A 17291-nucleotide genomic window follows, 5' to 3' on the forward strand; every position below is an offset into this window, starting at 1 on the left:
TAATACAGTATAATAAGAGATGCTGTATCACTTCTTCCATTGAGCTGGAAAACATCAAGTGGGCATAAGTTTCATTTGAAGAATGTGTTGTGATGCAGCTGTGGAAAGATAATCTTATTGTAGGTATCACTGTATAACAGAACACTGTTGCAATACATATTTACTTTTTAATTAAGTAAATCTCGCACATTAAATATTTCTAATTTCTGCTGTTTGAATAGCTTTTTTTTTAACAGAGTTGACAGCTCGGCTGGTTCATATTAGCACCTGCCATGGTGTGCTTTTAATTAACTGTCCTGTAAATGTCTGTTTTGTTGTTTTCAGAGGCAGTTTTGGCCTAACTCAATCCTCTTTATAAGTTTTCATAATCTGCTGCATCTCTTCTTGATTGTAGTGTGCCTAACAGGACCGTGCTGGTGTTGTTGTCTTGCTCAGTGCTTAGATGTTAGAGACTTGGTTTTGAGAACCTCACTGCATTCTTGTTATTATTCAGGTTTTGCTCAAGTCTGCTACAGGCTTATGTCTACTTACAGTACATTTGCTACCCTTGCGTAATTTCACTAAATGTCATATAAATAAAAGGGAAGAGAAATGCCAGCTATTCGGTACTGAGAGGAATGCAGAGTGGTTGCTTTTTACTTTCTCTAGTTTCTCTTTTAGTGAATACAGAGTGGTAACGAATGAATGAAATGAGTAGTTTGGCTTGCTTTTTCTTAAAGAGACATTTGGAATACTTCTTACAGGCTTTTCCAAGTATCAACCATTCAATTACTCTGGAGAACACTTTTAATCATATTTTTGTCCAACGTTAAGTAGGCCATATTATGTCAAGAAGTTTTCCATAAAAGATTTTATCCAGTTTTCAAGTTTTGTTTTCTTTTGTATTTTATGACATTTTAAGTAGCTGGGGGGAGGAGGGTTTTCTGTGGAAGTATATCATGTTGCTTATTGGAAGATTAAGGTAAAGTTCTGTAGTAACACTGCTCTCAGTTTTATTACTTATTGACAACTTCTAAATTGTTCACTTTGCTCTTCTTTGTTTACAACTCTAAATGTACACTGTTAAATTTCCAAGATAAAAGTTTTATGAAGAAAATCTAACATGAAATAAGAAGCAAAACTTCCTTTATTTTAAGCTTTCACATGGTGCTCTACAGAGGAACTGAGCTTAAAACCAAATGAGGTAGCTCTTTTTCGCAGGAAAATGTAAAGATATACATGCAAGTTACTTGCTGTATTTTGTGAACATTTGCCATGTTTGTTTATTGGTTGTGATAGTGAAGCATTATTGTAGCAATTATCTTGATAATAAGCAGTCAAATGTTAAAAGTTTTCTGACAACTTGATGTATGACTTTGGCATTAACTAGCTGCTTGTTCATTTTGAAGAAGCTTACCTCGAATTACATTTGCCTAGTTGCATGATCAGACTATGTAAATCTGGAGCCTGTCACTTCCTGTGATTGCTGGATTCAGTACATGCTGTTGAGAATGCTGTATTTTCAGAGGCTTTTTGTATTCTGCTCACGGTGTTTGCTAAGCAGGAACTGTAGCTAAAAATAACTAAAATGAATTTCTGTCTTTCTCTTTCTCGCTGCAGGATGACGTAGCTTTGCCAAGGATTTATCAGCTAAGCAGAAAATGAGCTTAACATCCTGGTTTTTGGTGAGCAGTGGAGGCACCCGCCATAGGCTGCCACGAGAAATGATTTTTGTTGGAAGAGATGACTGTGAGCTGATGTTACAGGTAATTGCATCAGCCGTCCATGTGCAACTGCTCAAATCATGAACTTAATGCACCAGTTTTATATTCCTTTTGAAAATTAAATTCCCCAGATGTTGGGGAGTGATTGTTTTGATTAATCTTCTGTGTTCATAGAAACAGTTAGGTTAAATATATTGCCATCAATCATGCAGTTACTGTCGCAGTGCAGAGGATCACATTTTGTTCATGTAAATCACATACAGAATGCAAGAATAGAAGATGAAAAAAAATTTTGCAACATGATCAGTAACGAAAGTAGACTGTACTCCATAAAATGTGATAATGCTAAGTGCACTGGATGCTTTTGAAAAAAGCTTTCTTTTTTTCTGCGACTTGCAATCTAATTTAGACACATGATTTGATGTAACCCTATCCCCATGTCCTGATCTTGTTGTGCAAGTGAAATTAGTAGAAAAGAGTATTTCTCTCTCTCTAAGGAAGTTGAATGACTCAGTCTTAGTAATGGTTTCAGTGGAACTGTAAAAATACAAGTCTTAGTCAAAATAGTTTGATACTTCAGTAGCTTCCTCAACTTGCAGGATCACCATGCAGAACACCTAGAGGAGTGTAACTGTATTGCTATGTAGCAATATTGCATGAACTTTGCCCTGTCAGAGCTGTAGAGCTGTTTCTTTCTAATATATATATTTTTTAATGGGTAATGGTAATATTTTGGAAGTTTCTTCTTGAATTATTGTCTTCGGTTACTGTAGAACTTGTAAGAGGATTCAACTTCAAAACTAATATTCTCAACCCTTCATACCTTTCAATAAAACCGTTTCTTTTGGATTTTTTGTTCCCAAGAGTTGCATATGCATCCATTAATGGCTGGATTAGAATCTCACTTGCAAATGAAGTGCTTAGAAACCTATTTTTATGTGTATTACTCAGAATGTAGTATCTCCAGTAAACTACATTTGGCTCTCAGCCTCAGAAGGCATCCAGAGGTTTTATTGGTGATGGAAATACATTTCCTGTTAGAAAGTAGTTGAAAATACTTTTAATTCCTCTTTAAATACAGGTAGTATGATGTCTTGGTGATTTATGAGGGAAATAGTAACAAACACAAAAAGACTGCAACACCCAAAACCAAAAGAAAAACAACCAAAAAAACCCAGCCTGTTGGTTCCTGCCCAGAAAATTATAATCAAAAAATGCTTTTATTTTACCACTAGCTTGTTGTAATGGGTTGTTGTGTCTGAATAAGGGAGGCTTTTCTTCCTTTTCCACTCCCCTGTGCCGCCATCTGTCCATGGTTGATCTGTCCTTAGAGTGAAGCTGAATCCTCAAGCACTTACTATTTTGTTCTACAAAACTTCAGTCACCATCACCTTCATAAGTAGATGCCTCTGATTAATACTGTGAATAGATTCCAGTCACTTAGAAATGTTATTTGTTGTGTATTGACTTCAGAGGCAGTAAAAAGAGTCAATGGGCTTGGTGATTTTCAAGAACATTCTCTTTAGCCTGCTGTTACGTTAGCTCTACATGCCAGTATGACTGTAACACCACATACTGCTGAAGGGGGAGGAACCCACCAAAAGAGAAGCTAATAATGTGTTCTTGTTCTGTATGTATAGCTCTTTGTGTAGGGCCTTCCTTTCTACTCTTGACAACTTGGTTGTTCTCTTACTGCAAAGCATGTGGACAATGCATGATAAAGAAAGCAGAATTTAATGCTTTTATTCATAATCTCTTGTCAGAAAATGTTATAAAAGCCTTATTAAAAAGTGTTTCAACGCTGTTGCTTGCATGATAGAATTAGACCTCAGATCTGTACCTAACACTGTTCTCCTAACAGAGGTTTTGTTCATATCTGGGAATATGGATTTGCCTTAACTGGGCTATTTTGTAAATATACTCAGAGTGTGCAGTGTTTGTATTTAGCTAGCTGCTCCAGTGCATCATCCTGCTTGTGGATAAAAGCCACAATTTCCCCTTCTTTCACGATTATGTTTAGAAAACTTCCTGAATCTTGGTGGGAGAATCATCTGCAAGGTGAAAAATTCTACATTATTCATAATATCAAAATTATTTCTAAAGAATACTCTTACATTCTGTATTCTCAACATTTTCATAGTAGTCTGGATTAGATTGAAGAGACTTTGTCTAAAATAATGCCAGTTACAAATTTATTTCAACTGAGGATGGAGTTTTCTTCTTTATCTTCATGCAACTCTTAGCACAGTTATTCTGTGATTTTTATGATTTCCACAGTCATATATAAATCTTTGTACTGGGTCTGGCTGGGGTGGAGTTAATTTTCTTTATAGAAGCCCTTCTGGTACTATGTTTTGGATTTGTGACCAAAACACTGTTGATAACAATCACACCAATATTTTATCTGTTGCTGAACAGTGTGTGCAGAGTTTCAAGGCGTTCTCTGTGTCTCACTCTGTTCCTCCTACACATACGTGACTATGTTGTGGGTGCACAAGAAGCTGAGAGGGAACATAACCAGGACAGCTGACCCAAACTGACCAAAGGGATGTTCTGTGCCATATAATGTCATGCTCAGCAATAAAAACCAAGGGAGGGGACTTTGGGGAAGCTAACCTCTGTCAAAGACTGACTGGGCATTCATCTGCTTGTGGGAGGTGATGAGTGGTTGCCTTTGCATCACTTGATTTGTTTTATTTCTTCTTTCTTCTTCCTCTTTCCTTCACTGCTTAAACTTTAACTCAACACATGAGTTTTCTTACTTTTGCTCTTCCTGTTCTCATCCCACTGGGGCAGGGGGGAGTGAGCAAGTGGCTGTGTGGTGCTTAGCTGCCAGCCAGGGCACCACAGTTTTACAAAATTAATTTTTAAAGTGCTTAAATTTGAATGGAAGACTGCAATAACAAATCAGGAGGAAAAGTGGGGTTTGAAAGATTAGCACAATCTTTGCACCTGTAATAATAAGTAAATAATAATAAGTAAAAATGTGTCCAATTATATGCAAGTAATCTGAATCTGAGGAGAACCTTAATGTTCTGCAGAATTCTCCAGGTGTTTCTCTAAAAGTCACAGACTTCAGTAATTTTTCTTACCGTTTCGGAAGATGTGACAAAATAGCATGAAGCTTTAAGGACCTTTTGGGTCATTTCCATTTTAATAGGAAGTAGCACATAAAGATAATAAAATAATTGATTACGAATACAATTTTTGTTTTAGTAACATAACTGAAAGAAGTTCAGAAATTTTTCCCATAACCTAGGTAAAGACAGGGTAATTCTAGTGCTTGCATTGCTGCATTACTTGAGCGTGGAAAAGTGTAATCTCTGCTTGACATTGTAGGCTCAGCAGAACACCCACATCAGTGAATTTGATTTTCCTGAGATAGCTTATTTTTGCTTGAAGAAAGGTTGCTAAGTTAGTAGAAAATTAACTATACTGGTATATCTTCATCCACCATTAAGAACACTTAACTGATGTAGTATACTAGTGCAGCTTTTATTGGTGTGGACCTTGTTCATTTGTCTGTCTCTTCCTTAATTCTCCCCTCCCCTTTTATATCCTGATCCCCTTTCTATGCACCTCAAGACTGCGGAGCAAATTGGCTCAAATGAAAAGTTGAAAAAGAACATAATAAGTATAAGCAGAAAAGGAGTGATTTCACTTCTTTGAGGAGAAAGTGAAGCAGTCAGAAGATGACATGGAAAGGAAGAATAAGGAAGTAAATTGAAAAGAAAAAAGGAAAATAATATTAGCAAGTCTTAAGAAATCAAGAAGGAATGAGATGATAAATGTGGGGTTCTGAGAAGAGAAAGTATTTCCTTAGGTGTCATGATTGCATGGTCTGATGCCTTGAACTAGGTAATGCACTGATAACCTGGGACTCCTAGAACTGACAAGCTGCAGGTACTGGTACAGAAACAAGCGCAGAAGTCTTGGGCAGAAATTTACCATTTTCAGAGCTATATAGTCCTGCATGATGAGTTGAGTAACAAGGATAGAATATGCAAACCTGAAACTGGAAAGAATGCTGTTGGAAGAAATTTGCTGCTATCCAGTCACGTCAGGATACTGCACTAGCAGAATTGTCAGCAAACAGACTGAGATCAAGTATGCATAGCTGGGGAAGATGAGCTGTGGACTCTATCCAGTTGGGAAATCTTCTAGATGTCAAGGTGCTGACCACATGCATGCATGAAGGAAGCATACATCCAGCCCTACCTCTTCCTTGCTTGAAGTCAGCACCTCAGGCAAGTGCTAAAAGAGGGACTTAGCTCTTCGGGAGTTGGTGTTCTTGGACAAAATAGTAACAAGGATTGTTCCTGATTTATGAGTTGACATTTGGATGTGAAATAAAGACTTAATTAATAAATAAATGCTGAAGTGGGAATAATAATTCAGGAACTACTCAGACATTTAGTGAAGTGGCTATAGCTAATCTGTTTAGGAAATTGAGATCAAGGAGAAACAAATTCAATGCTTGTAATGGTAAGTGTCCCAGGCAACATAATGGAAGATTTATTGATGCATGACAGGAAGCGGTGTGTTTCAGAGAGAAGAGCAATACCACAGAATCATATTCATATTTTGAAAGATGTGTGTAGTTGAGGAGAGAGAGAAATACAGGTGAAGTTGATCATGTTAGATTAAATATCAGTGATACTATGGTGAACTGAAAAAAAAAATCTTTAGATAAGATGTGGCTGGACCTGACTTTTAATCACATTTGGGGAAACATTAAGAAAATGTGTTCTGAATTTATTTTAAGATTCTGCTATGGGCACCTGGGGCCAGAGTTGGGATTGAATTTTTTCATATATGGGACTAACTTTTTTCTATCATTTGAATACATGTACTATGTAGAAAGAAAATCACCATGCTACTTCAAGAAATAGCCATTAATGCTGTCTTGATCTGTGTTTGAAATATTTTATATAATTTTTTTAAATTATATTTTAGTCACGAAGTGTGGACAAGCAACATGCTGTACTTAACTATGATGCCTCTACGGATGAACACTTGGTGAAGGATTTGGGCAGCTTGAATGGGGTAAGTTAACATCAGAAGTGTGTAGTTCCCCATGGTCTTTTGCATGTTTGTTTGGGGGATTTTTTGAGCAAAGAGAGTATGACAAGATTGGAAATGGGGGAACATTCGAAAGGAAAACTTAGCTTTTGCAGGGGTCTTCCACAGCATGTTATTTAAAGGGCTGCAGTAAATTCCATTAGAAAGAGGGCCTTGGCAGTGGGAAAAACCTCAAAAGAATAAAAATACTCTTCTGTATTTCAGAAATGTAGAAAAAAAAAAGGTTCTTGAATATATTGTACAAAAATGATATTTCAATCTCTAAAATATCTGGTTACGAAATGGATTTTTATTTCATATGCTATTATTTTTTCCTGCCTTTTTCATACAGAAGAGAGTGTTAAACTGTAGTTCCTATGTGGGGGGGAAAAAAAAGTACTCAATAACCATGTTGTATGTAAACCTATTTAACTAATTCTACATTTGTATTTAGTTTTTCAGTATCCTTTTTGTCAAAATGTCTATGAATACTGTGTGTCAAACTAATATAGGAAAAATGGAAGGTTATGAGCAAAAGAAACTTTCATATGACATTTTACATTTTAAGACTTTTCTAGGAATTGAGTGTACAATTTTCCAGGTGAGCTTCACCATTTATGAAGTGTTTTGAGTATTAGAATATATTTTTAAAAACTTAGTAACTCATATTTTTGTAGCCCTTTTGATACTTATTTATGAGCTGCTTATACACACTAGTTATGGTTGTTATTTTATATAACTTTAAATGTTTGGCTGTGTCAAGAATGTGTACAGAATAAAATCATGAGTTCACCTGTGATTCTTAATTAATACTTAGAAAACTACTGGTAGTGAATAGCTTTGTCAAATGTTTAAAAAAAATAGAAGATGAAGAAGAAATCTCAAGTTACTGCCTGTTAGCATTGGTTTAGGCTTTGGTATTTGATATTGAAGTGCATTTCAAAATAAAAACCCTGTTAAGCCTGTCTCTATTAGGTTTTCTGTATTTTAAGGTAACAAACTTAGCCTTCCAAAGAGTCAGCCTCTCAACTTCATGTGAAAGCAGTGTAACCTGAAGGGTTATATCCTTTGAACAGTTGTAGACATCTAAGAACTTTGCTCCTTAAATATTTAATATACCTCTGTATTTTGAAAGTCAGTGCACTGTTTCAAGGAAGTGATCAAAAATTAATTCAGTGCATAGTAATTTTTTGCTGAGCTATTAGATTTTATTCCCTAATTCCATGTTACTCCTGTAGTCAGTAGGCATACCCTCAGATTTGCTTTGCCTTATCACAAAACTTGAATTTAATAAAAAAATGTCTTAAAAGGCCTTTGTTTGACTCTTTCCTTTGCCTCTGAAAAAGAGCTTTCAGTTAACTGTTTCACTTGACCTGATTCATTCTCAAGTTTGCATTGTTAGTTGCTCTATAGCTGTTTACCCAGAGACATCAAAGGAACTCTTTCTTCCCACAGCTTTGGGACAGGGAAGATAAAGTCTTAGGAGTTCAGTCCTTGCTCTTTTGTCTTCTCAGTGCTTCCCTTACTGTCTCCTTCCAACTGTGCTCTTCTTACATACCCCTACCTATGTGGTTTCAGGTAGAAAGAAGAAACACATAATTTTGTAACACCATACTCAGTTGTGTGGTAGAACAGTATATGCGATGCCTGTACCATGCAGTGAACTACTAACTTAGGCAATAATTCTTCTAGTCTACCTGCTATTTCCACTGAGAACACCACCTCCCTAACAGCCAAGTCCCTCTTCTAATGCTTTATCAGCTTCTACCCATTCCTATTTTGCTTGCTTCATCAAGAGCAAACTTTTACTTTGTGTCTCCCCAGCTAGTCCCGTTTCTTTGGAGAACAGATGTATACTTTTCTTAGTATACAGGACCACCCCATTCCTGTGGTAATGCACTTTAACCACTCAAGATAATTCAGAGTTTAGTGGGAAATGGCTACTACCAATATACAGCGCTTTTCTTTTGAGTTTTATGAGGCCCAAAACCTTTCACTAGATGAACTGTAATTGCACCTGATGCCATAATTCCTGAATATTCTTACCTCTATGGTTGATCCATGCTCAATTCAGTGAAAACGTTACAGCAGTTTTCATCCTGGACTTCATACATCTAGATTTGAAAATAAAGCAAAAGTAAATTTTAATCAGAGTTACATGATGTGAAGTTTTATTTCTAATAATCCATCATGATGACTCCTGGTCATTTCTGCTTATCTTTAATTTCATAAAAAGAAAAATTAAGGAATTTCTCTTTTCTGAAGAAAATGTGTACAGTTGGCAAGACATAATCTGTTATTTCACCAGTATCAACAGAGTTGAACTGTATTTTCTCATTTGACTTGTGACCTCAAAAACATACAAGAAAAATTGCCAAACATCCATGCCCCTGTTGAATAACATTCTTCTTGGGGATATTTACAGAATAGTGAAGTCCTTTCACACTGATGTTTTAGGACTGGATTGCAAAATGCTCAGCAAACTTTGTGAAGGCTTAAAGAGAGAGACTCTCACTATTTGAAGAATAAAGCTTTGGAAATTATGTGAATATATAAAATGTGTATGGAGTGATTTAAAGGGGGAAAAGGATTCCTTATTTCCATAGTAACTAGCTTTTTCAAGCTAGCTTTGTCTTGCATCCCAAAGCCTGTGGTGGAATTTTAAAACTCCAGTGGCAAAGGAACTGAGACTTGGTTGTTGTATGCCATCAGTTCAGTCATGAGGATGGCTGTAAACTGCACACACTGCCTTCAGAGTTCTCTGGGTTGAGTATATTGCATGCACATGAATTTCAGAACTCTGACCTGGGAGGAAAAAATGCATTTGCATATATACATACATGTCCACAAGGCAGCCTAAATTTTGGTGATTCAATAAAATTCAAGCCACCTTGAGAGTATTCTTCATACTGTTTTTTGCTCAGGACTCTCACAGTGCTAAAGTGCAATAAATGTACATTAAACACCACTCAAAGTTTCATGCCTACAAACCAGTAAATAGTTGTACCTTCAATTCTTATTTCTGCTGGAAGATGTTTTCTATGAAGTAGGTAAGCATTTTTTAAAATAATGAAATAACCATTATTTTCATTTAGAAAAATAAAATAAACCAAAAGATCCCTTTACTGTTTTGGAGAAGGACATTGTTTCTGTCTTTCTGGACTTCGTCTAATACTGGGTTTAGATGAGCAAAACAAGTGTTTAAAGATTCACACTCTTGGCTTACTTGAATAATTAAGTTTAGTTTTGTGTGTGTGTGTGTGTGTGCCCCTAACTTCAAATGGCTTAAAAAATGGCAGATTTCAGCTGCTGCATTCCTTAGAAACATGTACATGTTGTTGTAGAATTCTTAAGTTTGAAGTAGGATGATCTTGTGGGGTTGCAATGTTCTGAGTCTCCAAAACTGGCACAAACCAATAGGAAATGTGTTTCAGAAAGGCAGCCTGGATATTTAATCTATAGGTAGTATTAACATGTAGTTATTATGAAATGTAAAAATGAGCAAGAAGCTGTACATTTTTTTAAGGTATGGGAAAATATACAATTGATAAATAATTCATAAAATAATGCAACAGTCTTATACTAGCTAATTCATAAATATTTTATTTGCCTTTGATTTGCCCTAAATTAGGGCTTCACTTTGGATTTTAAAAGAAGATGAAGGACGTAACACCAAGGAACAAGAGACTTTTCACATATAGCTGATTATTCATATTTCTTACAAGGAAGATGCTACATTCTCATAAGTACAGATGTTACATTCTTTTTGGGTAAAAGGAGAGGAAAGATTTCAAGAAAGCCAGGGACAAATGCAGGGGAGAGGAACTTAGAGTGTAAATTGTAGCTTCTCAATGCAGATTTCAATTGAGCCTTGAGGAATAGTTTAAGGCAAGATGCTGTAGAGAAGTTTTTTATCAGCTCACACTGTAGAAAGATTCTTCAAAGATATGTAACTCTGAAAGGGTCTTAAATATTACGTAGTTACATTTTCTGTTTTCTTTTTTTCTTTGTAGCCTGATCTCTAGGGTTTTTTAATCGAGAGCTTAATATTCTATTCTGCTAGACAAAACGTGTCTTCACCCTTTTCTATTTCTCTATCACTGAGTGAATTCTGAAGATACTGACACAACATAGAGTAAGTAACAAATTCAGTGTTAGAAACAATTCACTTTCACAGTTAGAGATTCAGCATAATTTGCAGAGTTCTAAGAGCAGTGGTATGGCTTGGGATGAGCAGAAGGGTCAGTTTGAGAGCTGTCACTGGGAGGTGGCAGGTTCCGGGAAAGGTATCTACCTGAAGGTTTAAGCATCCCCTCCAATAGCAAAAGGGCGAATTGTGAGAAGAAACACTCTTGGTTCCTGACGTTCTCTCCAACCTTAGCATGTTAGCATCCTTGGTTTCTGGTATCTGAAGTCACCACTTGGAACTTCAAGACTTGCTGATGGTAGTAACCTGGGCAGTTTGCTTGGTGCTGACAGCCTACCTTCCAAGACCGTAAACTAGTCTTTAAACGTGCAGATCAGTTCCAATGAAGGTACAAACATTTTTTCTGGTTCTTACAAGGGCTTATGTCTGATTTGGAATTTTATGTAGGTGACTTTCTAGAATTTTCTTCAGGGCTTGAGTAATCTTCAAGTCCTATTTATGTTCATTTCATTTTTTTCCAAGAGAGATGAAAAATTTTTCACGTCTTCCAAATTACATCTCTGAGATTTATTTTGACCTGAACGTGTATTAGTCTTCTTCCTTGTTGCCTCAGTAATTAGTCATCATGTATACCTCAGGCTCTCTTGAAATTTAACCCAGCATGTTTTTGCAAATTCCTTGTTATTTTTCGCTGTTAGGTTTGATCAGGACCTTAAAATCGGAGTGGTCAGTAATCTGTTCTGCCTCTTAACACACAACTGATACGTCTCTTGAAATTGGGCAAACTTTCTGGTACATAAATCCTCCTCCAAATCACTGAAAGCTTGTCTGATTTCTCTAACTATGTTTCCAACAGTGATTTCAAGGAGGAAAGAATTACTAATTGTACAGTAGCTGAATTTTCAAAAGGTATTGTCAAGCCTATGGAATTTGCCTTGCTTTGCTGCTATCTGATATAATGTTATTTCTCCTTACAAATGTTGTTAAACCTACTCTTTCAAGAATTGTAATATATTGAATTCTTTATCACTGTTATTTGGAATTACTTGGATGCGCTAACTTGGTCCATTTTTCCTTTAAGTCCTTTGGCAATGTGTAGAAGTTATAAGCTACCTCAGAACTCTCATATCTGATGTTAAATGCTGTACAAATGTGATGATAAATCAATTCTGACAGCTATTTGGGATTGAAAAAGCAAACCAGAAGAAAAATAATGAGTGGAGGTGCTAATTTGAGGGAATGTTAAGTAACAATTCAGTAAATACTGCTAAGAAGATGAAACTTGTAAGAAACTTTTCAAGTCCAGTGTGATGGCAGCAGCCTGGTTAGTGACTGGTGATTAACTTTTCTTTTGAAATACTTTGTGAAGCAGATGGCAATTTGAGCTTATAGTTTAATTCCCTAGTGAATCACTGATAGAAAATTTGCCATGCTGGAAGCTTTCTTATAAAATTAGTGAAGTGATTTGTCTTTTTATTATTTTGGAATTTAACTGTATCTTTTTCTGTCCTCATTTATTTCTGTAGACGTTTGTGAATGATGTGAGGATTCCAGAACAGACATACATCACTCTGAAGTTAGACGATAAATTGAGATTTGGATATGATATCCTTGTCATAAAAATGCATAATGCCCTGACACACTTCTTGCTAAAAGTATGGTTGTGTTAAATGGAGGGTTCTTGTACTATTTGAGAAGCAGCTTTGAAATATTACTTATCTCGTTACTACAAAAATGCCTATATTAGAGAAAATGATGGGGTTTAGAATACTGTTCCTTGATCAGAACTTTTGATAAAGTACATTTCATTGTTTCTCACCACAAGAAACCTCAACTTCCAATTACTATTTAAAACGTAATGTGTAACTTCTGTGTTGCTAAGAAACACTGCTTTTCTTGGTGGCAAATAACACATGTATTTGTATCATATGAGCTTGTATGCAAGTAGAGAAGGTTACAAGTAATTTCTCAGCAAACTACCAAATTAAAAAAAAAAAACCCAACTTTATTATTGCAACATTAAGGTATCTATTCAATGTTCTATTTACAAGTAATAGTTGTTTTGTGCATTTTCTTTGATGAATATGATAGTACATGCTAGTCCTAACAGTAATATATTTGTAGAACAAGTGTCACCATTCCAATGGCAGAACAGATTGAATAGGTTGCAGAATTGTGCTTTTCTATAAAATCCTCTTCTGAATTGAGAAATCTTTCCAGTATTTTCCTTAGCATTTCCTACATACTAATCTTTTTACTGTCGTCAGGGGAGAGATGAGAGTCCCTGAAGAAGCACTTAAGGTAACAACGTGCAGTTCCTAGATGTTCTTCTGTCATTGTGTAGTTATTGGTAACATAGGAGTTTTTTCACCCTTTAAGCATTTTTTTTTTTCTCTATTTAATGTCATGTAGCATGAAAAATTCACAAGCCAACTCCAGTTATCTCAAAAATCTTCAGAGGCAGAAGGGTCAAAGCAAAACAGCTCCAAAACCTCAGAGTCCAAGGTAACAGACTCCACAGCTGAAGTGCACCACAAAACTACAGAAGCACTGAAATCTGAGGAGAAATCAATGGGTAAGGTTCATTTTTGCTGCAGAAGCACCTAAACTTGGAAAGGATATTTATTTGCTTTGCCAGGATGCTTGTGAAATTATATAGACAGTAAAAACTCCATATATGTGATATTTTAAACATACTTTAACTGTAATTAGTAACTTCTGGAGTTGAATTTCTGCCTTTTTTACTTTATTTTCATAACATTCACATGTTACGAAAACTCGTAAAGGGATACTTAATCAGCATTTGTCAGATTTTTGCATTTCTCTTTCCCAAAAATCACAGATTTTCAGCATTTCTGCTAATTTTTGGAGTTTAACTGAAAATACTTGTTCAGGAATAGTTTGTGCTTTTTACCACCACGATTGTCAAGTGCACCTTTTTTTCCTTCCTATTTAAATGGGTTTGGGTTTTGTTTGTTTATAGATATTAGCATTCATTGTTAGATACATCAGGATTGAACTTAAGTGTTCTATTGTGGTGTGAAAATGTGTAGAAACTGTAGCTTTGGTCTTGTTTCTACATCATCTCTCATATTTAGGTAATGTGTCATGGTGGCTCTGCTGCAGGTGTCTTAACTTCAGTGTGATGCTTGCTTAAAAGTTCATTGTTCATCTTCTAGTAACTTACTGTGTTACCTGTTAATACAGGAGATAACCACAAGAATGAGAAAGGAATCGGGTATTGTTGCTTCCTTAAGATGGAGCTGACTATGTCTGACTCCTTAGGTCAAGGCTGTATGGTTTTGTATAGGTTTAATCCGTTCTTCGGGAAGATACATTTCAAAAGAGTTCTCTTCCCCACATATAGGATTCTGTGGTATATCTAATTAATCTGTTAATTTGTTGGCTGATCTAGCATCCTATTAAGGGTATATAAAGCCTATCCAGTACTTCAGTGTTCCTATTCAATATGGCTTTTCAGCATTTGGGTCCTCTTAAATTTTCATGAAGTGGCACAGTGGAGTTTTTTTACCTCATTTTCCGTTTTTCTCTTTACTTTACCAAAAATAAAAGTCAAAGTTAACAATAGGGGTTTATATTTGAATGCAACTCTCAGAAGCTTTTTGGGGATTGGTTCTCTCACTGTTGCTGTATATATGCATAGCTATTTACTATTGCTAATTCAGTGCACAAGCATCAGCCATCACGTTTTTAAAAACAATTCAGTATTGACTACAGTGTAATGCTGTTTTAAAAACCAAATACTCAGTATCTTCAAATCATATTGAAGCTTTCGGCATGGCTATGAAATTATCTATCATCTTTGGAATGGCAGTGAGTAAAACATTGAATAAAAATATTGAAATTCATGATAGACAAAGTAACAGACAAGCTACTAAGCTGGATTTGGGCAGATCATGTTATTTTATATAAAGACTGTTTAAAGCATCTTCAGAACATCTGTATGATACTAGACTAGCTAAATCTCAGTAGGATGAAGTATTTTCCCAAGAGATCAGGTCAAAACTAATCCAGTCAATTTCTCATCCAGGTAGAAATCTTAATTATATCCATTTTTCTTATTTAATATTTACGTTTAAATGTGTTTAATCACATGTATACATCCTATATAAGAAACAGCTTTTTAAATTGTACTGTAATTTAACTATTGCCTTTAACAAAAAGGAAAAAATGGTTGTGCTCAGTAATGTTTTAAACAAGGTAACTTTCAGCACTCTGCAGTAGCTGTCAGCAATTTGGAACCTTGGCAACATGGCAAAATTTGATCAGTTTCTCATGCTGTGAGTTCAGATTTCATTGAAAGGTCAATGTGGGTAAAAGTGAGAATCTTCTCAGAAACAGCAGCGGACGGCTTTTAGGAATGTGCTGCTATGCTGATGACTTCAAATTGAAAGCAGAAAATAATGTTAACAGATACATCAGAGTAGCAATAAGAGATGTCAGCTGCCTTTGCATAAACGTTTGTGCCAGAAGTTTTGATCGGGTCATTAGTAAGCTTTTATATTTAGAATCCAGATCAGTTATCCAGCCTCCAAGTTTGTTTTGTATTTTGACAAATGTATGCAGCCAATTCACTTCAGCTTCCAGGAGAAACGATCCAAGCAAATGACTCTCTCTTCCTGTTACTTTAGCTTAATATCACAACTAAACAGAAAAGTGATTTCCTGTGCTTTGGGCTGATTTTATAGATCTTTCTGCCATGCCTCGTGGGACACCTTTGTATGGACAGCCAGCCTGGTGGGGTGATGATGAAGCTGATGAAAAAAGTGGCTGTAAGCCAGATAGCAAACATGGAGAAAAAATGCATGAGACGGGGGCTTCAGGTAAGTCTGTTGTCTTATTTTCGTGGGGTTTGTGCACTTTACTAAAGTACATATATTCTTAACTGGGGAGGTAAAGATTTATTAACGTTTGGAAGTTTCATAGACAGTTTGCATAGATTAAAGCCTATTAAAATTAAGTTAGTTTAAAATAATACATTGTTTGAGAAACTATGCATTTCCAGAGACCAATTTCACATATATCAGTTTTCTAGTATATAATACAATTTGTTATCAGTAAATATAGCAAATAATGTTACCTGAACCAGTGTGTCTTATTTATCAGTTTAATCCATATCTGTCAAAATTAGAGGTTGCATGGGGATATTCTATCAAAATAATTTCTGAAAATAAATGGTGCTGTGTTGTTTCTGTATTCAACTTTTAGCTATACAAGGGATCTATGCTAACATTCTCTCCCGTAATTCAGTAATGCTACATTAGTGGAAACTAGATTTCATAGTTCTTGCAGTAAAAGTTTGCATAGTCTAAATTTAAACAAGTTAAACTGGTAATGTTTATTTTCCCATAATACAGATTTTTTTTTTTTTTAGTCAGCTTATCTATACACAGTAGGTATTGCCAAAACTTAAAACTATCTCAGTGTCTATAATTAGATTTCTAAATGTATCATCAAGCATAGAAATAAAGTGACTGCTATTCTAATAAAAAGAATAACCTTAAAACTTAGTCAAGTTAGGACAAAATTCAACCATGTTTGTTTAGCTGTTGAGATATGCATTTAAGGCCCAATAGTTTTAAGTTTGGAATTTTTTAAAGTACTTTAATGGAGGTGGAGATTTCTCTCTTCCTGTAATAGTAGTTGCCTTGGTTATCATGAATCCTATTTAGCAGGAATTGGAGTAAACTCTAAAAACATGTAAAATCAAACTAAACTAACACTTCAGTGTAATTAAGTCAATGTCTTTGGAGTTAACTTTTTGTCATAGCCTTTAATGATATTTTTCATATTAGTCTAAAGTTGTCATGACTTACACAGTAAAGCAAGTGCCTTAAGATTTGGACTAGTAGAAAGAAACCAGGTGAAAACATTTAAATTAGCGACAGTTTTTGTGCAACTTAACTTTGTCGCAAATAAAAGAATTGCATCATAATGCAGTACAGTTAGAGAATGCCTTCTTATTTGGTTGGATTTTGGTGAAAAATTTCTCTACTGTATGCAGCATGAGTATGCTATTGTGTGCTTCTATGGAGGCTTTTTAGTATAGGTTTAGTATTCTACATCAGAAGGATGATCAGATCCTTTTTCAGAAGCAGTATTGCATCAAATGGTTTACATGCTTTTGCATTTATTTTACCAAGAGATTTTTCAGAAAGTGATTAGTTCTTCTGTCTTGATTCCTAAGTTCAAAGAAAAATAAGGTTCCAACTTCCTCACAAACTAATCAAGCAGGTGCAGTCTGTTTCAGTAGCAGATGAAAGAAAGTAAGACAAAACTTCAGTGATGGGAATATTTTTGCCATGCTTTGCCTTAGTGAAGTCATCATAAGATAAATGATGAATCGAGAAGATGGACTA

General features: G+C 35.4%; 1 protein-coding gene across 4 annotated transcripts in view; it reads left to right on the forward strand.

Moving 5' to 3' along the window:
* The first annotated feature begins 1613 nt into the window (after nucleotides 1–1613).
* CEP170 (centrosomal protein 170) overlaps nucleotides 1614–17291 on the forward strand; it is a 75505-nt gene continuing 59827 nt past the window's right edge. For all 4 annotated transcript variants that reach the window (XM_009644695.2, XM_035900265.1, XM_035900266.1 and 1 more), the window contains exons 1-6: nucleotides 1614–1745; nucleotides 6660–6749; nucleotides 12438–12516; nucleotides 13154–13212; nucleotides 13324–13486; nucleotides 15621–15755. In XM_009644695.2, coding sequence (XP_009642990.1) covers nucleotides 1641–1745; nucleotides 6660–6749; nucleotides 12438–12516; nucleotides 13154–13212; nucleotides 13324–13486; nucleotides 15621–15755 — 631 coding nt within the window. In that variant the 5' untranslated portion in view covers nucleotides 1614–1640. The remainder of the gene's footprint in view (nucleotides 1746–6659; nucleotides 6750–12437; nucleotides 12517–13153; nucleotides 13213–13323; nucleotides 13487–15620; nucleotides 15756–17291) is intronic.

The sequence above is a fragment of the Egretta garzetta genome, unplaced genomic scaffold, assembly GCF_000687185.1.
Source record: "Egretta garzetta isolate BGI_Z169 unplaced genomic scaffold, ASM68718v1 scaffold248, whole genome shotgun sequence".
In the NCBI taxonomy this organism is placed as follows: Eukaryota; Metazoa; Chordata; class Aves; order Pelecaniformes; family Ardeidae; genus Egretta; species Egretta garzetta.